General features: G+C 41.4%; 1 protein-coding gene across 6 annotated transcripts in view; it reads left to right on the top strand.

The window, feature by feature from the left end:
* Nucleotides 1-25,107, top strand: part of ATRIP (ATR interacting protein) — a 266,310-nt gene that overhangs the window by 192,732 nt on the left and 48,471 nt on the right. For all 6 annotated transcript variants that reach the window (XM_077452541.1, XM_077452542.1, XM_077452537.1 and 3 more), the window contains one exon: nucleotides 651-737. In XM_077452541.1, the coding sequence (XP_077308667.1) occupies nucleotides 651-737 (87 nt within the window). The remainder of the gene's footprint in view (nucleotides 1-650; nucleotides 738-25,107) is intronic.

Raw genomic sequence — 25,107 nt, 5'->3', positions numbered from 1 at the left:
TTTTCAGTGTCTAGGAATGAGTGCGTGGGCTGCAGCAATAAAGAAATGGCAGGCAATAGACCCAGGCATGATGGAAAGTATTGCCACTTCTGTAGTCACCGGCCAAGTACGGGCCACGTTAAGGTGACTTAACTTAGGAGCAGGAACACTACATGTGTACAAGGCTACCCTCCGCATCACCATATTGCCAACTGCTGTCCAGTATAGAACAGGAGATTTTATGCAAAGCTGCTGATTTTTTTTTTTCATAAGTAAGTGATTTTATAGAGTGACTGAATGGATTGGCGTCCATAGACACTAATGCTGGACTTGCCCCCCCGGCACCCTGTGTCATTGGATTTGATTGACAGCAGCGGGAGCCAATGGCTGCGCTGCTATCAATCTATTCAATCAAGAGCCAGGACCCTGTGCAGAGAGGGATAGCGCGTCACCGGCAAGGGAATTTCGGGGCTCAGGTAAGTAAAACGGGGGGGGGGGTTGGGGGACATAGGATGCATTAAGGTGAAAAACGTGAGGGTTTACAACCCCGTTAAGGTTGGAAACCTTTTTACCTTAACCCTTTTATTAACAAGTTTGATCATTGTTCGCAAATTCGTTATTCTAGACATGCTTCCCTTATACACTGTGATATATAGTCCCTTTTTTTCTAGGTGATCAGGATGCAAAACAAGCTGATTACTCAAGGCTGGAATTATTCTTCCTCTGAGTCAGGAGTTCAGTGTCAGTGTAATAGAGAGGTACTTTCCCTTTTTTGTTATGCTTTTTTCATTTTTTTTTCATTGTGTTTGAAGGTCTTTGTACATTTCTATAAAACTGTTATAATTCACTGTGTGTGAGTAATTGCCATTTTTCATTGTCAGTTTGGCTTTTACTTAAACCACAAAGAGTTGTGGTGTGAGTAAAAGCCACACTTGTGGCCAACATCTGTTACCATACGATTACTACAAAGAGCCTAGTGGCTTTCTGATGGACCCAAAAAGTGAAAAGATGACTGGTCATCCTGTCACTCTTTAAGGATTCAACTTTGTACCTCTGTGCTATCAAGGTTCCTCTAACATCTTCATCTGAAGCAGCGGATAGTGTCTGTAGGCAGTAAAGCTGCACGATTAATCGTTAAAGATTCAACTCTTTTCACAATCTTAAAAACGCATTTCGAGATTCTATGTGACAAGTGCAGAGAGTTCTCTGCTCACTTCTGACAGTTGACAAAAAAAAATCCAGGCAGCCTGCCAAGTTTATCACAACATCAGAGATAGAGAGAAACATTGTAACATGTAGTTCTTTAGATCAAAGGGATGAATTTCGGTCTGTAAATGAGGTCAGTTTAACCACTTAAAGAGGAACTTCAGTCTGCTCACATAACTTGTAATAAAAACATCTTTGCCATTCTGAAGCTTCCCTCCAGCCACTTTGCATATTATTTTATAGTTACTGTGATTCTGTATTTGCCAAATATTCTGCAGAAATCTCCCTCCAGTCTGAGTCTGGCTGTAACCATTTTAACTGTGGGCAGCTGAAGCTGCTGCCTATTCACTTCCTGGATTTACACAGAAGCACACCTCTAGTTCTGCAGCTCTCATTGGCCCTCTTATGACTCATCCTCCCTCCCTTCCTGGCAAACTCTCACGAGAGTGAGAGCACTGTGCATGATGTCATAAGCCTAGGCTTTTTACCAGACAAGAAACAGGAAGTGGGCTGTAAAAGATATTTACTGTCAGAAGAAAAATGTTTTCCTGTCCAAAGTTAAAACAAAAAGGGCAGAAGATTTAATGAATGAAAGGATGACTGAAATTCCACTTTAAAGACTAAACCTTTTTCTGACACTTGTTGCTTACAAGTTAAAATCCATATTTTTTTGCTAGAAAATTGCCGGGATCCCCTAAACATTATATATATATATATATATATATATATATATATATATATATATATATATATATATATATATATATATATATATATATATATATATATTTATTATAATTTCTTTTCTTTTTTTTGCAGAGACCCTAGACACTAAAATGGCCGTTGTTGCAATATTTTGTCACACCGTACTTGTGCAGCGGTCTTTCAAACTCCATTTTTTTGGGGGAAAAAATAGATTTTAATGAATTAAAAAAATAAACAGTAAAGTTAGCCCAATTTTTTGTATAATGTGAAAGATGTTATGCTGCGAGAATCGTGATCTTTAGTCTAAGCAAAAAAATTGTTATTCCTTTTTAGCCAGAATCGTGCAGCTCTAGTAGGCAGACATTTCCTGCAGGCAGCTGAAGCTTGTTATAACTCTTCTGCAGTGGTTGGTGGAGATACTCCCTTGACTAAACAAAGGAATTGAATGAAAACTTGAAAATTCAGTAGAAGGTTTATCTCCATGTGATAAGCCTCGTACACACGCTTAGATTATCGGACAACCGAACGTCCGTATTTGTGAAATGCTAGTCAGTCTCATGTCGACTCACAATACAACAGAATACAACTTCAGAAGTGACATAATGTGTTGAATAGTTTTGTATGTATATTATATGTATAGTCTGCACATCCAGCCTTTGCCTGACAAAAAAACTAAATCGGCTGTCAAAAGCACAGTACTAACGATCTAAAAATCTGTAGATCGTTAGTACGGGCCTATAGTCCTGACCTGTTTATACTTGCTTGTAATAAACAATATTTCACTATTCCTTTCACTTCTTTTCGGATTGGAGTTCCAACAGAAAAACTGGCCTCTTAAAGATGGTTCACCCTAAACTCAAAGGCCAATGGGCAATATACCACATATGCATCCTGACATGCATCATGCTGTGTTGGGGGATCTTGCTTTAGGACACTGGATATTTTTGGATTGATCTTAAAGTGATTGTAAACCTTCCTGTTTTATTTTTTTAAATAACAAACATATTATACTTACCTCCACTGTGCAGCTAATTTTTCACAGAGTGGCCCCTCTGATCGTGGCCCCTCCTCGCATCAGAAAACCCCCTAGGTAAAGCGCTCTCCCAGAGTCCCACATTTACGTCCATAGACACGAATACCGGACTCAGCCCTGCCCGCGGCTCCTGAATCATTGGATTTGATTGACAGCAACGGGAGCCAATGGCTGCGCCAATATCAATCTATACAATCAAGATTTGGGACCCCTTGCAGAGAGGGAGAGCGTGTCTCTGACAAGGGATTTATGGGGCTCAGGTAAGTAAAACAGGGGGCTGGTGGGCCAGTCACTGCCAGAAGTTTTTTCACCTTAATGCATAGGATGCATTACGGTGAAAAAACACAAGGGTTTACAACCCCTTTAAACTGTATAAACTAATGTTTTTAAAATGCTTGGAAACAGTTACATATAGTTAAGTTGAAAAAAGACACATGTCCATCTAGTTCAAACAAGAGAGGTAAAATAGAGAATCTGTATTTAGTACAGGTATTTGTATATCGCCGAAAATTTACACAGAGCTTTACATATATATTGTACATTCACATCAATAGCCTACCTTATCCCCACAGATAATCCAGAGGGAAGAAAAAAAACCCTATGAATCATGGTCCAATTTGCTCCAGCAGGGGGAAAAAAATCCTTCCTGATCCCCAGGAGGCAATTGGGTGTTCCCTGGATCAGCTACCCCTGGTGTTTATTGCATATAAATGTCAGTATCCAGTTATATTTTATGCATTTAAGAAAGCATCCAGCTCTTTTTTTTTTTTTTTTTTTTTTTTTTTTTTAAACCTTTTACTGAACTGGGCAGACCTAATTCTTAAGGGAGTCTATTCCACATTTTGCCCTTATGTATTTGGAGATTAAAGCGGTATTAAACCTAAAACCAAAAGTGTAATCTATTGCAGTTTACTATTCATTAGATGGGGTGGCTTTTCCCCGGTGATATGGCCAGCAACATGCCTTCAGTATTAGTGCCCCTATTCTGGATAAATGAGCACAGGGGCACCTTTGGACAGTATCACTGTCAGTCTGGAGGGAGGGGAGTGTTAGATGGACTAGCAGATTTAGATACACGAACAAACTGAAGAACAACCCAAGCTCACACTTAATAAGCAGTTACAGCAAGAGGTTTTTTCTTCCTTTTGGTGTTCAAGATTTTACATAAAAACTGCTTATTGTAAGCACCCCTGTCAGTGATAAATGGTTTGTCTCATGCTACATCTGTAAGAGAGCAGACTTACTGGTCAGATGAAAATAAAAAATAAAACCTTAAACGGAAATGAATGCAGCCATCACATCTAAGAAATGGTAAGCTTTTTATTATCCCTTTAAAGCGCTTGTATACCCTGCTTTGTGATTTTTACCTACAGGTAAGCCTATAATAAGGCTTACCTGTAGGTAAAATGAATATCTCCTAAACGTACACCGTTTAGAATATATTCACCCTGCACGCAGCCGCTGATGTCAGCAACACATGTGCTTTAAAGGTCCAATGTATCGTGCCAGAGCTTCTTGCCGAAACCAAGGCTTCCCCTGCGCATGCGAAGGAGTGATGTCATTGCAGCTCCAGCCACTCACAGCGCCAGAGCCAGCAAACCTGGAAGAAACCTTGGAGGAACATGTCCTGGCACCACTGCGGGGGCTTTGTTCTAAGGGAAGTATTTCATAATGTGCTAGTATGCGATGCAGGGGCAAAATGACATCTCTCTTTGGAGTCTATACCTCTTTTAATACGAAAAAAAGTACTTCTTATATTATAAGTAAAATCATGATGTAATTTCTCTAAGGGCAACTTCCCTCTGAACACAAAACATACAGCATTCCTTTCACAGGCAGTGGTCTCAGCGGGGAGCATCAATGGTTTCAAGAAACTATTAGATAAGCACCTGAACAACCACAACATACAGGGATATACAATGTAATACTGACATATAATCACACATACATTGGACTTGATGGACTTGTGTCTTTTTTCAACCTCACCTATTATGTAAAAAAAAAAAATTCACGCACTCCAAGAACCCCAGGAGCAGGGGCAAATAAAATGTGAACTTTAAATGGGACATAAAGAGAAAATATATTTAAGAGTTATTTTTAAAAAGCCAATACTTTATTACAAAGAGTAGTGGAAATTTTAAGTCCCCAGTTTTTCCTCTCACCCCTGGGTTACTCTGGGTTGTTGGGGAAAAAATGGTGTATGCTTAACACAAAGCAGTATTTTGCTAGCTTTAGAAACTGCAGTTTGGCATTGGATGCTATTATTAGGCTTATGATCTACCAGAACACCCAGATCCTTCTTTACCATTGATTTACCCGGCTGTTCTCCTAGAATGTAATAATGTATTTAGTTTGACTTGTAAGTTGGAGACAACCTGTAAGGACATTATTTCACTACATACTCTGGTGTCATCTGCAAACACTGAGATGATACGTTTAATCCCAAACGCTATATCATTTATAAATACGTCAAAAAGTAAGGGTCCCAACACTGAATCTTGGCGTACACCACTAATAGCCTGCAGTGTTAAAAAAAAAAAATCCTAGAAAACGATTGTTTTATTTTTTTGTTCCTCAGTGAATTATTTGATCTAACATTGATGTTATAAGTAAAGTTTGCATTTGTAGCTGCCGGCTCTGAAAAATACAGCGTATAAACAAACAGTTTTTCTCCAGTCGTCTGTCCAGGACAGCACAGGAGAGACAGGCTCCACCCTGGAGGCAGGAAACACAAATGGTTAAGTCTTTAAAAGGCAGTCACCATCCCCTTCCTCAGTCTTTTTGTGTTTCCTCCACCGGATGACGACCAGGTTATGGAGCTCTGTTCCCCCAGAGCCTAGGAGGGCTTCCTGGGGGGCTGTTACCTGTGGTAAAGGAATTGCAGGTGTCTATGGGCCTCCGGTCAGGCTGCAGATGAGTTTGGAATTGGCGCTTTACTCCATGTAAGCCCCAGGGAGGGCTGGACACGCGTCTCATGGCTTTCCTGGTAGAGCAGGTTTATGGGTCAGAGCTGGGTGGGCACGGACCTCGAGTTCTGGTCAGTGAAGCGCAGGAGGAAGGTGGGGCTTCCAGCACATCACTTCCGGTTCTAGATCCCATGGGGAGCGAGGATGCCGGGCCCTTTGACGGTTCATTTAAACGCCAACCACGGGCAGCTGTCGGTCCAGGAACTCCTTGGCACAAGCTCGGCTGTGCGATGCTTTAGGAGGAGGACAGACCTATGGAGCCAGCAGAGCGCAGTGGCGGTTGTGCCGGCCCAGCTCAGGTAGGCAAACAGGGGTGACTTGGCCTACGCGGTTGGGGCGCAGGGGGTATACCCCAGGGCTTCCTCTTAGTGATGCTGGATTCAGACTGAGGGGCCTTATGAATTCAGTTGCGGTTGGAGGGGGAGCACAGAGGTGGTGCTGGGTTCACCCTGGTAGGACAGTGGTGCCTGCCAGTGGTTTTCCTTTTTTTCTTCTCTCCTTCTCCCCTTCTCCTTTTCCAGGCTCAGCCCTAAGAATCAGAAAAGTCAGAGGGGAGGAAGATGTGCCCATCTCGTTTGGTTAAATTTAAGGTGGGCTGGAATAAACAGCTCTCCAAGCAATGCATAGAAAAATTGGTATACAAAGAGTCAGTGGGAGTGTGTAAGGACTTAATTGCCGACATCTCCTCCTTCACGCCCAAAATTAAGTCTATGCTATCGGACCTTAAAACCCCTAACCAGCCAGCAGAAGTACCCCTTGTTTTAGCCCCAGGGGAGAGCAACAAAACAGGAAAGGAAGATACAGATTCCTTAGAGGAGCTGAGTAAAGCAGCTTCATCCAAGGATAATCTAGAACAAGGGACTAAATCACCTAAGTATAAGTTCTCACTCAAGGATCTGAATGCCTTGCTTGGTGTGATTTATGAAACACTGGATATTAAAGAACAGGTTTCCCTGTCCCTTCATGATCAAGTGTACCAGACCCTTAAGGCAAGATCAATGCAGTGTATTCTCGCTACATAGCGCATTATGCGATTCCATAAAAAGAGGTGATGGAGCCTGAGAAAGTTGTTTTCTCCCAGGAGCCTGAAGAGGTGGTTCCCCTTTAACGAGGACCCCTCCTGTGTGTGGAACAAGGTTCTGAAATTGGACGCGGCTTTTTCTCCATGCATGAAGTCAACAGACCTCTCATTTGAGGACATGGGAATCCTAAAGCAACGTATGGACAAAAGAATGGAGGTGTTTTTAAAGTGATCATGGGAAGTAGTCATGGCTAACTTAAAGCCAGCAATGACTACAAAAGTGCTGGCCCGCAACCTGGAAGGGGGGAACCTCATGGAAAGAAATCCTGGATTCACTGAAAATGCTGCAGAAGGCAGTAGGTTAAATGGCAGACGCTTCAGCAGAGTCTGACAATCTTTCAGCTAAAGTCACAGCCCTGGTAAATTCTTCAAGCTGGCTTGTGTGGTTAAAATCCTGGTGAGGGGATCCAGCCTCAAAGATAAGACTTCATGGCAGGATCTTTTGGTCTGGACCTGGAGAAGGAGTTGGACCAAACAGCGGACAAGAAAAAAAGCCTTTTCCGGTCAAAAATATAGAGGCCCCAGGAAGGCATTTTTTTTTCTCCCCCAGAGGACACATTCATAGGCTCCCTGTGAAGGAGTCGGCCACTAAAGCAGTTAGGGAGGGGGGGCAGAAGGGAGGCATTTTTTTCCCAAAAAAAAAAAAAACACCCCAATGACTTGGGCCCAGTGGGAGGGAGACTGGGGCTATTCCTTCGACATTAGGAAAAGATTGCTGCAAATGAGGACATTTACAGAGGTTATCGGATTCAGTTCAAGGGTAATCTGCCCACAAGCACGCTCGTAAACCTCCCCATCCCAGGGATCCTCAGAAGGCAACAGCTCTTCTCTCTCAAATTGGTGACCCGGCACCGCAGTAAGAGACAAATCAAGGTTTACTTTTCGCACATTTTTGTGGTACAAAAACTGTTGGGCAAGTTCCGCCTAATTTTTAATAAAAAAATTTAAAGCCACTGAACATAGGGGGTGGTCTACAAGAAACTTCAAATGGAAACAATCTATACGGCAAAAGCAATTCTGCACCCAAATTGGTTCATGTTTTCCCTTGACTTGAGGGACACATATTTACACATCCCAATCCATGAAGAATCGCATAAATTCTTGAGGGTGGCCATCAAGTGGGGGAAGAACGTCCACCATCTCCAGTTCAGGACCCTGCCATTTGGCCTGTCCTCATCCCCCAGGATTTTTACTAAAGTCCTGGCAGAGGCACTAGCCCCACTGAGACTAAGGAGGATCTCTGTCATCCCGTATTTGGACGACCTTTTATTTCCCTATGGCAAAGGGATCTGCCGTTGGCTATTCCTTTCCTGGAGGACTTGGTGTTTGGTAAACAGGGAAAAATCAAACCTGACCCCAGCACAGGACCTGTGCTACCTAGGATACAGGGTGAATTTGGTAACGCAGAATGTCTATCTCACGGAGGAGAAGGTGAAAAATATAAAGGCTATAGCTGCTTGTTTTCAAAGCAATCTGGTGGTGTCCATCTGGACAGCCATGTCTGGTCTGGGTCTCTTGGCAGAAAGGATCCCAGTCGTTACGTGGGCGAGGGCCCATTTCAGATGTCTACAGGCTGTCTACAGGCTGATGTCTTGAACTGGGAGTCGACAATCATTGGAAGGGACCTTCCACCTATCTCCAAAGATCAAGAGGTCCCTGTAGTGGTGGAGGGACAAAAAAAATTTGGATTTATTTGCCAACAAATAGAATGCCAGAGTTCCAATGTACTTTTCGTTGGAAAGAGACAAAAGGACCAAGGGAGTAGATGCCCTGGCAAAGGAGTGGGCGTTTCATCTTTGCTATGCCTTTCCCCCATTCAAGCTTATTCCTCTGGTCCTGAGGAGGTTTGCACAAGAACACACCAGTGATTCTATTGGTTCTGTATTGGGTGAAGAGGGCTTAGCTTTCCATGCTGTTACGTCTGCCGGAAGAACCTCCTTTCATGCTGCCCAGGAGAGAGGATGTGTTGTCCCAGGGCCCGGTCCTGTTGCCGAAAATAGAGTCTAAAACTGTTGGCCTGGTATCTGAGGAAAGCCTCCTGAAGTCTAAGGGGCTTTCAGATAGGGTAGTGAATACAATTCTATCCAGTAGGAAGAAGGTGATACAACCATTTATTTTAAGTTTTGGAAAGCTTGTTGTTCATGGTTGGACACCAGGAAGGTGTCTGTAGGTATTCCAGACATCTTGGAGTTTTTACAAAATGGAAAAGACCAAGGGCTGGCCATTAGTATATTAAAAGTTACTTGTCTGTGCTTTTGGCACAACCCCTGGCGTTCGATCAAGTCAGAAGGTTCTTTAAGTGGTAAGGTAGAATCGGGCCCGTTTGGTTCAGGATTCTGCCCAAATGGGATTTGGCAATTGTAATACAGGGATGGATAAAGCGTTCACAGGAGGAAGATCTGCCCTTAAAGTGGGTTACTCTCAAAACTGCCTTTCTGGTTGTAATTTCAACAGCCAGACACATTTTTGTTAAAGAGCTTTACCTACAGATGTTTAAAGACAGGCTGGTAATGTGCACTGATCCAGGGTTCTTGCTGAAGGTGGCCTCTAAATTCCACAGGGCACAAGAGATTGTCTTGCCTTCCTTCTGTATGTCTCCAACTAATCCTAAAGAAGCAGAATTCCACCAACTAGATGTGAGAACTTGTGTCTTACGTTAATTGTCCAAAGACATTAGAAAATCGAATGCCCTATTTATTTTGCATTCTTGTAAAAAAAAAAAAAAATGGGGTTTCAAGCTTCGAAAAACATGATCGCTGTTGGATCAAGCAGGCAGGCTGGGGTGGCGCCAGAAAAAATGTGTTGAGCAGCGACATGGTCAAGCTACTCAACTACTTTCATTAGGCATTATGGGTTGGACCTTCTCTTGGCGCAAGATCAAGCATTCGGGAGGAAGGTCCTTCAGACGGTGGTCCCCCTTCTAATCTGGTAAATTCTCATTGAACCTCTCCTATGCTGTCCTGGACAGACGACTGGAGAAAACCAGTGTTTGATTTACAGGTAACTCGGTTTCTAGGCGACATCTGGAGTATAAGCCCAACCTTTAGGAGCATGGACATGAATCAGTGCTTTTCTCCTTGGGGTGTATACCCCTTCTCAGAATAGCAAATGGGAGATCACTTTTAGCTTGATTTCCTGGGAGCTAGAACATCCTAGTTTCCTTCTAATTTCAGGTAGATGAGCTCATAGTCTAGAACTCTCATGGCATTAGGTTATGTCATGGCATGGCTCCAATGGACAGAACAAAAATAGACTATGCATTGTCCCTTTAAGGTATAGGCGAAAAGTGAGAACTACAGCATATGGGGCTTATGGGCACCAAATTAACAGTCTAAAAAAAAAAATATATATATATATATATATATATATATATATATATATATATATATATTAATCTCTTATAATCCATTATTTTAAAATCAGATTAAAACAATAATAATTACCCAAACTATTGTGTGAGTGTACCCACCCCCTCCCCCTAAGCATAGGCAGGAAACCCCAAAATATTCACATTAGCCAAAATACAGCATGATATATACACAATCACCTATAACTGATAGACGAAAGGCTTTAGCAATATGGGGATGCGTGGGCTCCCACTAGAACAAAGCTGTGCACAACATGTTTCGCATTTACGAATAACGCTTCTTCAGGAACATAAAGGGTTAATTACAGTTTATAAACCCTATTCAAGAGTAAACACAGACAAATTTTAATGATCTCAATTTTACAGACATTTTAACATACTATATATACCATGATTAGTACTAGATACTTACAAATTGTGTGGATCACGGAGAGCAAGGAAACGAGCCAGTGGCAGGTATGGGGATACACCTAGGTCCCCACACACATAGGCCAGTTCCCCACACAAATATACACACATAGGCCCCCATCTGTAGGCAGATATGGGGATACACCTAGGTCAGGGATGTCCAAACTTTTTTCAAAGAGGGCCAGATTTGATGAAGTGAAAATGCGTGCGGGCCCGACCATTTTGCCTGACATTCTTTGAACCATTAAAATTCGGTCTAAGTGTGTTCGTTCGAGCACTAATACACTGCCAAACAGCGCTCACCATTGCTAGGAGTGCACTCACCATTGCCAGGAATGCAGCCCCACCATTGCCAGGAATGCAGCCCCACCCCTGCCAGGAATGCAGCCCCATCCCAGCCCCACCATTGCCAGGAATGCAGCCACCATTGCTAGGGATGCAGCCCCACAATTGCCAAGAATGCACTCATCATTTTCCATCATTGCAGCCTTGGAGGGGACAGGACGAGCGCCAAAGAGATCCTACAGGAGAATATCCTGTTTACACAGCGTCCTCTTTAAGAGAATCTCCTGCCTCCTTTGATGGACAGAACAGTAGTCCAATGGCAGCGCCGGAGACGGGACTTCCTATTACAGAGGCTTCCGTGTAAACAGGAACTCTGTGTGCTCGCCACTCGACCCGCCTCCTCCCTCCAAGGCAGCCAGCCTATATATCTTTTGTGGCCCCGGCGCTGGGAGATGGCCACAAAAGATATACATGTTTAACCAGGCGGGCCATTCAAAACCGGACCGTGGTACGCAATTGGCCCACGGGCCGGACTTTGGACATGCCTGAGCTAGGCGGATTGCGTATAAGGTAATAAATTATTATTAACACCCATATAGACCTATGTGTATCTTTGTGTATATACATACTCTCTATACTGCATAGGGAAACCCATGCAGTAATGTATCACTTACGATAAACGGTAACTATGTATGGCATTGCAGATAATATTGGAAGCTTGGCTCTAGCTGTTATGTTGCCCAAGGAGGGTGCAGTATCTAGCTGCATCTCTACTTGTATGTCAGATTTTTAGTCAGTCTTCACTTGGAAATGCGATAGTCCTAACTACTAAGACCTGAGGTGTGCCTTGGCCTGGCTGGTCAGTATGCCTAAAAGAGGGCAAAAAGAGACACAAAGTAGGTGTGATGTGAAGCTGCAATGAAAGGCCAGCAACAACCATCAGTCCAGAAAATAGCGAAATGCCCGGATGACTATGAAAAGGGGGCCTGCGTATGGAACCGCTAAACAGGAGGATCTCCAGCGCCCCAAGAACCTGATGATAAAATGGGGCCCCCCGTTGGGGACCTACCAAGTAACCTCCGATAGAGACGAACACCCAAAAAGGGGGTAAAGGATATGAGCCTGATTGGCAAGAAACCTGGACGTGAGAATGAACTGTAGTAGTGAGGACGCATGGGGGAAAAGGAAGAAAGAGCTGACCAGAGGAATATTGCAGAGAAGGACATGTGCTTGAATCCGACACTGTACCATGGTATGGTAATAAGACCACTAACCCCTGGTTGACCATCTATTCTAATTAATGGGAAAATGTAAGTGAAGTAAAAGAGGGACTGCCAAGCACACTAAAATGGCAACTGCGCCACGGGTAGGAGACAGGAATCTGATACACCATGGAACCTGGCTGTTCACTGGTAGCCGTACCAAAAAGAGCTTCCCTGACTAACTCTGAATATGCCATGACCTGGCTTGAGAGGGTGAGCTGCAAAAAGGACAGAATGATAGGAATTTGTGGGGGCCTGAAATGCTGGTCACCTGAAAGATACTGGATAGTATTGGCAGATGAGGCCAAAAAGCAGAGGCAATATGCAGCAGAAGCCAGGGACATGACCTATGAACCTTCCCCCCTTGGTAGACGTCCACGGAGAACTCTGAATAAAGAACCATAGGCCGATCACCTATGACTAGGCTTGCCCCTAGTTCCACATGCCATTGTGAAGAAAACCCCATCACCTGCCAGTGCCCTGAGAAGAGCAGGAGACGGGGGTCGCAGCTGGCACCACAGCATTAGCTGAGCAGGCTAAGAACCCCTCCATACTGTCTAACAATGTAAAATTCAAATAAAACCAACAAGGGTGAATTATAGTAAATGAAAAGAGCATATATGCAGGTAAGTAGATGATGGCTAATAATATATCAAAATATATGACAATGAAAAAATATGTAAAACAAGGATACACTTACTCTTTCCCCCATCTATTGTGTATCACCACTGCGCTAAACAAAAAACTTTAAACTAAGCCGCCACTTTAAAAAAAAACAATATATGTGCAATATTCCTTATCTAAACAGTAGGATAAGCAGCGCTAAATATAAATCCAAAAAAACCAGTGAATTCAAAAGTATTAAAGATTATAGACCCAGTCCAGTGAACATGAATTACTAAATGTTACTACACTGTGCAAACCCTGCCCCGAGCATACAGAAAATTAATTAATAGTTTGTATCAAAATTAATTAACACAAATTATTATATAGTGCATGTCACCAGATGAATAGTGATAATTTATACGATCTGTTGAAAAAAATAATATCCTGTGACTAAATATTATTCAACACTAAAAATAAATAAACAAATAACGAGAATCAAATGCATTGTTTCAAGTTCTATCAAGCAATGTCCACTTCCTAACAACATTGTTACAAACACCACTGTGAACGCTCCTGAGACTATAATGTATCCCAGTAAAATTATAGTCCATACGTTGAATCTTCAAATCATAATCCAAATAATGGAATGGTGAAACAAACGTTTAACCAGTGTCTCTTGAATAAACAGCAGATTACATCTACACTCCTCCACCACACCGCTCTAGATGTGACTCCTTTCCCCTTATGTGATTACACTCACCAGCTGTATATGCCTCACACTTTCGTGTTTGGCTGGATGTGCTTTTTCCTTTACAGGGTTTAAATGGGGTATCCAGGTTTCCACTCCAGAATGCAGGGCTAATGCCATGGCTGTTCTCATAGCCGCCACGAATGTTTCCATAGGTGTCACGGCTGTTCCCATAGATATTCTCATGCAACACAGAAAAGATTTGCTTCCATAGCGTGATACAGTATAAAACTTTTTAATCACACTTAAAAAACTCTCACATTGCACTCACATCAAAGGATGAATAAACACGCCAAATATGAAAAAATTCACAGCACTCTTGAGTAACCCATACTGAAGCATAGGTGGTCACGGCGGACCCAGGATATGCGGGAATGATGGATAGTCTCTCACCGCTCCTTAACTGTACCGCCAATTTACAGGGATCAATGTAAGATGTTCAGCATCCTATATGTATCTCTCTCATTCGCCTAGTAGCCAAAATCCGACATGTTTCGTCATAGAATTGACTTAATCATGGACCTGGTCACTAGGCAAGACAAACTAACTTATATTTTCCCCAAACTGCTCTCAATGGGCGGTGTATAATCACCACACATGCGCATCACCTGTGTCCCCAATTCCATCAATGCTTCAGTTCACACTGCTCATTAATACAGAGTCAATCCATGATGCAATCTAACAAGCTTTTCAAGATTGTATGTAAATATCATTCCAACAATCTAAAACTCAATTGCACAAAAGTAAACGTAGATTAATACTCTATATAGATATTGATAGTGAATAGTAGCAGAGAATTTCCACAAGGGGAGTCGCTCTTAACATATCAATCTGCATCAACATATATAGCGTCCTATCTCCCCCAATTTCTATTGCTATCCTATATCAGATGCTACATGCATTGGAGAAGAGGGGTGACCTGCCGACTTAAAATAAACAAATTGGAAATGGGTTTTATTGATATCTATATCTCCATTCAGGAGAACTAGATGCCACACATAAGTCAAATATAATTAATGCATTCAAAAAATGCCTTATGACTTAATAACATCTGACCCATTTACATGGATCATGCCAGTGTGCAGGCAAATATACCTGCATTAACCCACATGTATATATCACTAATTAAGTCACTGGTCCTATTTAAACTAAAATTACAAAACTATATAAAAATATTAAAAAAATATATATATATAAAAATACATACATTTATATATGTGTGATCACACTGCTTGCAGTGCGCATGCAACACACATATATACAAAATCCTACTAGTGGTGTTCCTCAAAGTGCAATGACACACCATGGTACTGGAACCCCTTCCGGGTGTTTCCTAGATGTTCAGAGATTCGCACTCCTAACATCCGTTTGGTGCGACCCACATAAACCAATCCACAGGGGTACCATAACAAACATTAACCCTTCCTTCTGATAGTAACAGAGGTCAAAACATCCCACCATGTTTAAGCCTACTGTTCTAGCAGGTGATCAAGATTTTATTTAAAAAATCCCTGATATATCTAACTCCCCTTCACTCATCTCACAATTAGTTGAGAAGATGTTGTCAGGGTTGATCTGTCTGTTCGACAGATCCTGATAGCATCCATAGCAGCAGGTGGTTATATAAATAATATGTAAAACAAGGATACACTTACTCTTTCCCCCATCTATTGTGTATCACCACTGCGCTAAACAAAAAACTTTAAACTAAGCCGCCACTTTAAAAAAAAACAATATATGTGCAATATTCCTTATCTAAACAGTAGGATAAGCAGCGCTAAATATAAATCCACACCAGTGAATTCAAAAGTATTAAAGATTATAGACCCAGTCCAGTGAACATGAATTACTAAATGTTACTACACTGTGCAAACCCTGCCCCGAGCATACAGAAAATTAATTAATAGTTTGTATCAAAATTAATTAACACAAATTATTATATAGTGCATGTCACCAGATGAATAGTGATAATTTATACGATCTGTTGAAAAAAATAATATCCTGTGACTAAATATTATTCAACACTAAAAATAAATAAACAAATAACGAGAATCAAATGCATTGTTTCAAGTTCTATCAAGCAATGTCCACTTCCTAACAACATTGTTACAAACACCACTGTGAACGCTCCTGAGACTTTAATGTATCCCAGTAAAATTATAGTCCATACGTTGAATCTTCAAATCATAATCCAAATAATGGAATGGTGAAACAAACGTTTAACCAGTGTCTCTTGAATAAACAGCAGATTACATCTACACTCCTCCACCACACCGCTCTAGATGTGACTCCTTTCCCCTTATGTGATTACACTCACCAGCTGTATATGCCTCACACTTTCGTGTTTGGCTGGATGTGCTTTTTCCTTTACAGGGTTTAAATGGGGTATCCAGGTTTCCACTCCAGAATGCAGGGCTAATGCCATGGCTGTTCTCATAGCCGCCACGAATGTTTCCATAGGTGTCACGGCTGTTCCCATAGATATTCTCATGCAACACAGAAAAGATTTGCTTCCATAGCGTGATACAGTATAAAACTTTTTAATCACACTTAAAAAACTCTCACATTGCACTCACATCAAAGGATGAATAAACACGCCAAATATGAAAAAATTCACAGCACTCTTGAGTAACCCATACTGAAGCATAGGTGGTCACGGCGGACCCAGGATATGCGGGAATGATGGATAGTCTCTCACCGCTCCTTAACTGTACCGCCAATTTACAGGGATCAATGTAAGATGTTCAGCATCCTATATGTATCTCTCTCATTCGCCTAGTAGCCAAAATCCGACATGTTTCGTCATAGAATTGACTTAATCATGGACCTGGTCACTAGGCAAGACAAACTAACTTATATTTTCCCCAAACTGCTCTCAATGGGCGGTGTATAATCACCACACATGCGCATCACCTGTGTCCCCAATTCCATCAATGCTTCAGTTCACACTGCTCATTAATACAGAGTCAATCCATGATGCAATCTAACAAGCTTTTCAAGATTATATGTAAATATCATTCCAACAATCTAAAACTCAATTGCACAAAAGTAAACGTAGATTAATACTCTATATAGATATTGATAGTGAATAGTAGCAGAGAATTTCCACAAGGGGAGTCGCTCTTAACATATCAATCTGCATCAACATATATAGCGTCCTATCTCCCCCAATTTCTATTGCTATCCTATATCAGATGCTACATGCATTGGAGAAGAGGGGTGACCTGCCGACTTAAAATAAACAAATTGGAAATGGGTTTTATTGATATCTATATCTCCATTCAGGAGAACTAGATGCCACACATAAGTCAAATATAATTAATGCATTCAAAAAATGCCTTATGACTTAATAACATCTGACCCATTTACATGGATCATGCCAGTGTGCAGGCAAATATACCTGCATTAACCCACATGTATATATCACTAATTAAGTCACTGGTCCTATTTAAACTAAAATTACAAAACTATATAAAAATATTAAAAAAATATATATATATAAAAATACATACATTTATATATGTGTGATCACACTGCTTGCAGTGCGCATGCAACACACATATATACAAAATCCTACTAGTGGTGTTCCTCAAAGTGCAATGACACACCATGGTACTGGAACCCCTTCCGGGTGTTTCCTAGATGTTCAGAGATTCGCACTCCTAACATCCGTTTGGTGCGACCCACATAAACCAATCCACAGGGGTACCATAACAAACATTAACCCTTCCTTCTGATAGTAACAGAGGTCAAAACATCCCACCATGTTTAAGCCTACTGTTCTAACAGGTGATCAAGATTTTATTTAAAAAATCCCTGATATATCTAACTCCCCTTCACTCATCTCACAATTAGTTGAGAAGATGTTGTCAGGGTTGATCTGTCTGTTCGACAGATCCTGATAGCATCCATAGCAGCAGGTGGTTATATAAATAATATGTAAAACAAGGATACACTTACTCTTTCCCCCATCTATTGTGTATCACCACTGCGCTAAACAAAAAACTTTAAACTAAGCCGCCACTTTAAAAAAAAACAATATATGTGCAATATTCCTTATCTAAACAGTAGGATAAGCAGCGCTAAATATAAATCCACACCAGTGAATTCAAAAGTATTAAAGATTATAGACCCAGTCCAGTGAACATGAATTACTAAATGTTACTACACTGTGCAAACCCTGCCCCGAGCATACAGAAAATTAATTAATAGTTTGTATCAAAATTAATTAACACAAATTATTATATAGTGCATGTCACCAGATGAATAGTGATAATTTATACGATCTGTTGAAAAAAATAATATCCTGTGACTAAATATTATTCAACACTAAAAATAAATAAACAAATAACGAGAATCAAATGCATTGTTTCAAGTTCTATCAAGCAATGTCCACTTCCTAACAACATTGTTACAAACACCACTGTGAACGCTCCTGAGACTATAATGTATCCCAGTAAAATTATAGTCCATACGTTGAATCTTCAAATCATAATCCAAATAATGGAATGGTGAAACAAACGTTTAACCAGTGTCTCTTGAATAAACAGCAGATTACATCTACACTCCTCCACCACACCGCTCTAGATGTGACTCCTTTCCCCTTATGTGATTACACTCACCAGCTGTATATGCCTCACACTTTCGTGTTTGGCTGGATGTGCTTTTTCCTTTACAGGGTTTAAATGGGGTATCCAGGTTTCCACTCCAGAATGCAGGGCTAATGCCATGGCTGTTCTCATAGCCGCCACGAATGTTTCCATAGGTGTCACGGCTGTTCCCATAGATATTCTCATGCAACACAGAAAAGATTTGCTTCCATAGCGTGATACAGTATAAAACTTTTTAATCACACTTAAAAAACTCTCACATTGCACTCACATCAAAGGATGAATAAACACGCCAAATATGAAAAAATTCACAGCACTCTTGAGTAACCCATACTGAAGCATAGGTGGTCACGGCGGACCCAGGATATGCGGGAATGATGGATAGTCTCTCACCGCTCCTTAACTGTACCGCCAATTTACAGGGATCAATGTAAGATGTTCAGCATCCTATATGTATCTCTCTCATTCGCCTAGTAGCCAAAATCCGACATGTTTCGTCATAGAATTGACTTAATCATGGACCTGGTCACTAGGCAAGACAAACTAACTTATATTTTCCCCAAACTGCTCTCAATGGGCGGTGTATAATCACCACACATGCGCATCACCTGTGTCCCCAATTCCATCAATGCTTCAGTTCACACTGCTCATTAATACAGAGTCAATCCATGATGCAATCTAACAAGCTTTTCAAGATTATATGTAAATATCATTCCAACAATCTAAAACTCAATTGCACAAAAGTAAACGTAGATTAATACTCTATATAGATATTGATAGTGAATAGTAGCAGAGAATTTCCACAAGGGGAGTCGCTCTTAACATATCAATCTGCATCAACATATATAGCGTCCTATCTCCCCCAATTTCTATTGCTATCCTATATCAGATGCTACATGCATTGGAGAAGAGGGGTGACCTGCCGACTTAAAATAAACAAATTGGAAATGGGTTTTATTGATATCTATATCTCCATTCAGGAGAACTAGATGCCACACATAAGTCAAATATAATTAATGCATTCAAAAAATGCCTTATGACTTAATAACATCTGACCCATTTACATGGATCATGCCAGTGTGCAGGCAAATATACCTGCATTAACCCACATGTATATATCACTAATTAAGTCACTGGTCCTATTTAAACTAAAATTACAAAACTATATAAAAATATTAAAAAAATATATATATATAAAAATACATACATTTATATATGTGTGATCACACTGCTTGCAGTGCGCATGCAACACACATATATACAAAATCCTACTAGTGGTGTTCCTCAAAGTGCAATGACACACCATGGTACTGGAACCCCTGGGTCCGCCGTGACCACCTATGCTTCAGTATGGGTTACTCAAGAGTGCTGTGAATTTTTTCATATTTGGCGTGTTTATTCATCCTTTGATGTGAGTGCAATGTGAGAGTTTTTTAAGTGTGATTAAAAAGTTTTATACTGTATCACGCTATGGAAGCAAATCTTTTCTGTGTTGCATGAGAATATCTATGGGAACAGCCGTGACACCTATGGAAACATTCGTGGCGGCTATGAGAACAGCCATGGCATTAGCCCTGCATTCTGGAGTGGAAACCTGGATACCCCATTTAAACCCTGTAAAGGAAAAAGCACATCCAGCCAAACACGAAAGTGTGAGGCATATACAGCTGGTGAGTGTAATCACATAAGGGGAAAGGAGTCACATCTAGAGCGGTGTGGTGGAGGAGTGTAGATGTAATCTGCTGTTTATTCAAGAGACACTGGTTAAACGTTTGTTTCACCATTCCATTATTTGGATTATGATTTGAAGATTCAACGTATGGACTATAATTTTACTGGGATACATTATAGTCTCAGGAGCGTTCACAGTGGTGTTTGTAACAATGTTGTTAGGAAGTGGACATTGCTTGATAGAACTTGAAACAATGCATTTGATTCTCGTTATTTGTTTATTTATTTTTAGTGTTGAATAATATTTAGTCACAGGATATTATTTTTTTCAACAGATCGTATAAATTATCACTATTCATCTGGTGACATGCACTATATAATAATTTGTGTTAATTAATTTTGATACAAACTATTAATTAATTTTCTGTATGCTCGGGGCAGGGTTTGCACAGTGTAGTAACATTTAGTAATTCATGTTCACTGGACTGGGTCTATAATCTTTAATACTTTTGAATTCACTGGTGTGGATTTATATTTAGCGCTGCTTATCCTACTGTTTAGATAAGGAATATTGCACATATAATGAAAAAATATAATAATCATATGGTACCATGGATCAGTGATTTAGCATACACATCACTACATAAAAATAATTCATAACCATTGATGATATTATAATAGAAGGTGCAACAGTTAGTGAAAAGCGAAAAAAATTAAAATAACGCAAAAGAAAAACAATTAGGTTAAAAAATACAATGGCAAGGTGCAATAGTGCTGAGGACTAAATTCGAGTGAAAAAAAAAAAAAATAACTTTTAAAGTTTAAACAGTGGTCTAAGTTGACGGAAAATAATTTATATCAAATGTCCATATACAAGTGCATATAGTGAAGTAAAGTGCTAGCTATACAAAGTCGCATAAGGTGCAAATACGTTGTGTAGCGACTATAACATAAGTCGCATAAAGCATAAGTGAACTTCAAATCAAAAATCGCATAAAGTAAACTAGGTGTAAATATCGGGCTGAGTGTTCTTCGATACAATAGGTGATGGTAAGGGTGATCCCACGGAGTTCAGTATGATCCTAGGTGGCGGGGCGTGGCTTGGTGCCTGAGGAAGATGGACGCTCGCTTCTAAGCTCTCTCTCCCAGAGGTCCAGCTATCTATTCATCGGATATCTATTTCACCGAAAATCATGGGGAGCACACCACAAAACCCTTCTGGTTTACCCTCCCGTTCGTCCAGGAGCCAAGACGCCCTTATAAACCAACACATACCGGAGATATTCCGTGCGCGGCCTAGAAGAGCGGCGTCTGACTCGCACGCAGCACCGCGCGACGATTCACCTCATGGCAGAGGGCCTAACAGATCCAGAAGCCGGAGCCCACAATCTCAACCCACGGATCCACCGTTGTCTCAATCGCTCAGTCTTGCAGATTTGAAAGCTATGACGGCGGATATCAAAGGAGCACTCGCGGCTGCGGTCTCCGAACTACGCGCGGACTTTCAGTCGATGATCCTGAGAGTAGAAGACACACAAGCCCGCCATGACACCACTCTTTGCCGATTGCAACAAGTCTCGGAATCCCACGCGGTCCACTTCAGGGACATTAATCGCCACCTGGAAGACCTTGACAACCGTGGAAGAAGACACAACGTTCGAGTACGAGGTCTTCCAGAGTCTGTGGAACCTACACAGCTTGCCCGCTCTGTTACGGCCATTTTCAATGGCCTCTTAGAGAGGCCTCCCGATACGCCTATTGTCCTAGAGCGCATTCATCGAGCCCTACGACCCAGGGGAAGGGATGCTGATCCCCCGAGGGATGTCATATGCTGCATAGCCGATTATATCCTTAAGGAAGAAATTATGCGGAGGGCGAGGAATGGAGGGCGGATGCTTCATCAAGGCGCTGAAATTAAACTTTTCCAGGACCTGTCGGCCATTACTCTACAGAGAAGAAGAGAGCTAAAACCGGTCCTAGATCTCTTGAGAGCCCGCGCTATTCCATACAGATGGAAATTCCCTCTTTGTCTCTCAGTCAACTATAATGGTCACTCGGTCAATCTCAGAGTTCCTGAAGATCTTGATCATTTTTGTAGTACTCTCAATTTGCCCCACGTTGAAGTGCCTGACTGGTACAGTGATTTTCGTCTCCCCGTGTTACGGAGAGCTGACTCTATGGAAGGCATTGCAGAGGCAGGCAACTTTAACATCGGCAGACGCAGGAGGAGCCATCCCCCTGCCTCATCACCGAGAGCACGAGGCAACGTGCGCAATCTCAGCCCTACAGCCTCACTGAAAGGCCAGGAGATCGTAAAGTCTCTTCTTCCTGGAAATCCGTCTCGTTGACACACAACCCAACGAACCTTGTTCTCTGTTTTCCCGGTTACCTGAGTTAAGTGCAGTCCCACATGAAACCTAGAACCAATGCTGCTCTGAGGATTTCTACTTCTTTTTTCATTCGACAACCACTATAGATGTATGAGAAATTTTGCAGGTTACTGACCTAGAATGTACCCCGGATACACTCGATTGGAGTCTTTTACCACGTATGTTCTCCTGAATCCTCAACGCACCACCTACAGACTCTACTGCACTGCATTGGATTTCGTACGTCAAACCTGTAGGTAAGCTGTCTGGCTGGACTATATCTATACCCACGATGCGATCCCTAATAGTTGGTGAACTTACACTTGGACTTTGACATCATCTCATGCTTAATTTTTTCCCTTTCTTTTTTGTGGTGCAGTGCTATCTTGCTTTTCCTTTTCTAATTATTGGTATATTATTTTTCTGTTTTTTCCCAAGTTTTCTTGGTTCTCTGTATACCTGATAAACCAGCCGCATGATGAGTGTATCCGTTCAGTTTGACATGCTTTATAGATTTTCGTTTACTGTTGTTTGCTTAGTAACCTTCTCGTTCGATTTCTGCATGAATACCGCATAACACTGTATATTCACTGAATATCTGGCTACGAACACTTGTTCTCTCTGAGGCAGCCCTCGCGAGGAGAATCGATCCCACTTCATTCATTGAATATACAGTTAACTTGCACCTCAGTATGTATGCTCTCAGACCCTGATTACTCGCTCCAATAGTTGTTATAAAGATTGCCTTCGGTTTAATGCTTATCTTCTAGTTTGGATATATAGAGTACGGTATTAAGAACTCCCATCCGTTCCCTCATAGTTGTATCGTGCATCTTCCTGATCAGAAGTGACTCTCTTCATGATCTCTTTGTAGAATCTACCCACTCCCCATACCTTTACATAACAATATCTCCATTTTCTTCCATGTTTGTGTATTCCCTCTCATGATATCTTTGTCGCCACAAACGAACCGATATCCCTCATTCTCCCTTCTCGACCTCAAGGGACATGGAGCATATCCCATCTTTGTCGGGTTACCGAACACTCTCCATCACAGGAATCTCTATGAGATCCACCTGACCTTTACTGGTATTATTTACTGTCGGGAAGTTTCTAATAATACTTCCGGACCCCAGTTGTATTTACACCCCAAAAACCCACCTTTTCTGTCACATACTATCTACAATACACTTACCTTTGATCAGTCTTCCTACTGTCATATCTGATCCCTCACCTCCCCCCTTCTTCTTTTTTTCTTTCTTTTTTCTTTCTTTTTTCTTTCCTATAGTTTATTATCCTGCCCTTCGCATTCCCTTTCCCAACCCCTTAGGTTTTCTACTACTCGCCGTCTATTTTTCTGCTGTTTACTTAAGATTTCGTTCATCATGCCCTCCCAGAACTCGATACGCACACCACAATTTAGATCTCTCAAGATAGTATCTCTAAATGCGAAAGGTCTCAACACGCCCGAAAAAAGATCTCAACTTCTGGCCCATATGAAATCTATGAAAGCTGATATCATTTTTATTCAGGAAACCTATTTTAGCTCTCAGGCCACGCCTAAATTCTCCAACTTACACTACCCTCAGGGTTATCACTCCACCACTCCGAACTCTAAAACGAAGGGTGTATCCATTCTCATATCCAAGCAGACTCCCTTACAAATTACTGATACCAAGGTCGATGATCATGGTAGGTACATTTTTCTTAAGGGCTCTGTACACGACAAACCGATTACATTAGCAAATATATATAGCCCTAATTCGGCACAAGTCCCCTTTTTTAGATTAATCTCGAATCAACTGGCTACTTTTCAATCAGGCATGTTGATTCTAGGGGGCGACTTTAATGTCCCCCTAGATCCTCTGATTGACACCTCGACCGGTTCCTCTACTCTCCCTTACAGGGCCCTAAAACAAATTAAACTGACGCTACAAGATCTCCTTCTCCACGATACTTGGAGAACCCTTCATCCGACCGAAAAAGACTTCACCTTCTATTCTAACCCTCACGACAAATACTCTAGACTTGACTACCTTTTCTTAACCCAGTCTGATCTATCCTATCTCAAACATGCGACTATAGAACCTATGGTCCTGTCGGATCATCACCCTATTTCGATCACTCTGACATTCCCTGAGACTCATGACCGCACATATATCTGGAAATTGGATCCAAGTATCCTGACTGACACTATTCACACTACTCAACTCCGACAATGTCTCACAGATTATTTCACTGAAAACACTACCCCAGATACCTCTTCTGTCACTCAATGGGCAGCTCACAAAAGTGTTATCAGAGGGAAACTCATATCCATTTCTGCTGAGATCAATAGAGAACGAAAACGTCGCCTATCCGATCTTTTCATGCGTCTTAGAAAGTTAGAGACAGCACACAAATGTACGCTGGCTGAGCAGACCCTCCACGATTTACAAGCAATTCGTTCCTCCATTCGTGAGGAATTGGGGAAATCTATCCGGAAAAAATATATGCTCTCTCAGAAACTCTTTTACCAGTTCGGCAATAAAAGTGGTCATCTTCTAGCCCAAGCCTTGAAAGCCAAACGGTCGAAGACGATTGTACATTCCTTACATACTCCCACAGGTAAAAAACTCACATCGAACGAAGAGATAGCTAAAGAATTCGAATGCTTCTACTCTAATTTATACAATCTTAAGAACTCTGATGTACCCCCCTTAGCTAAACTTCACAGACAACGAACGATGGAGGGATTTTTACACCAATTCTGTCCCAAAATTCAAAACCCAGACATCATATCCTCTAGAGGACCCGATTACCCCTGTAGAA

Source organism: Lithobates pipiens, unplaced genomic scaffold (genome assembly GCF_037356315.1).
Source record: "Lithobates pipiens isolate NorthernLeopardFrog02 unplaced genomic scaffold, aLitPip1_a1.2 Scaffold_23, whole genome shotgun sequence".
NCBI classification, from domain to species: domain Eukaryota; kingdom Metazoa; phylum Chordata; class Amphibia; order Anura; family Ranidae; genus Lithobates; species Lithobates pipiens.
The sequence above is the reverse complement of the archived record's forward strand: the minus strand, read 5'-3'. Positions and strand labels throughout refer to the sequence as shown.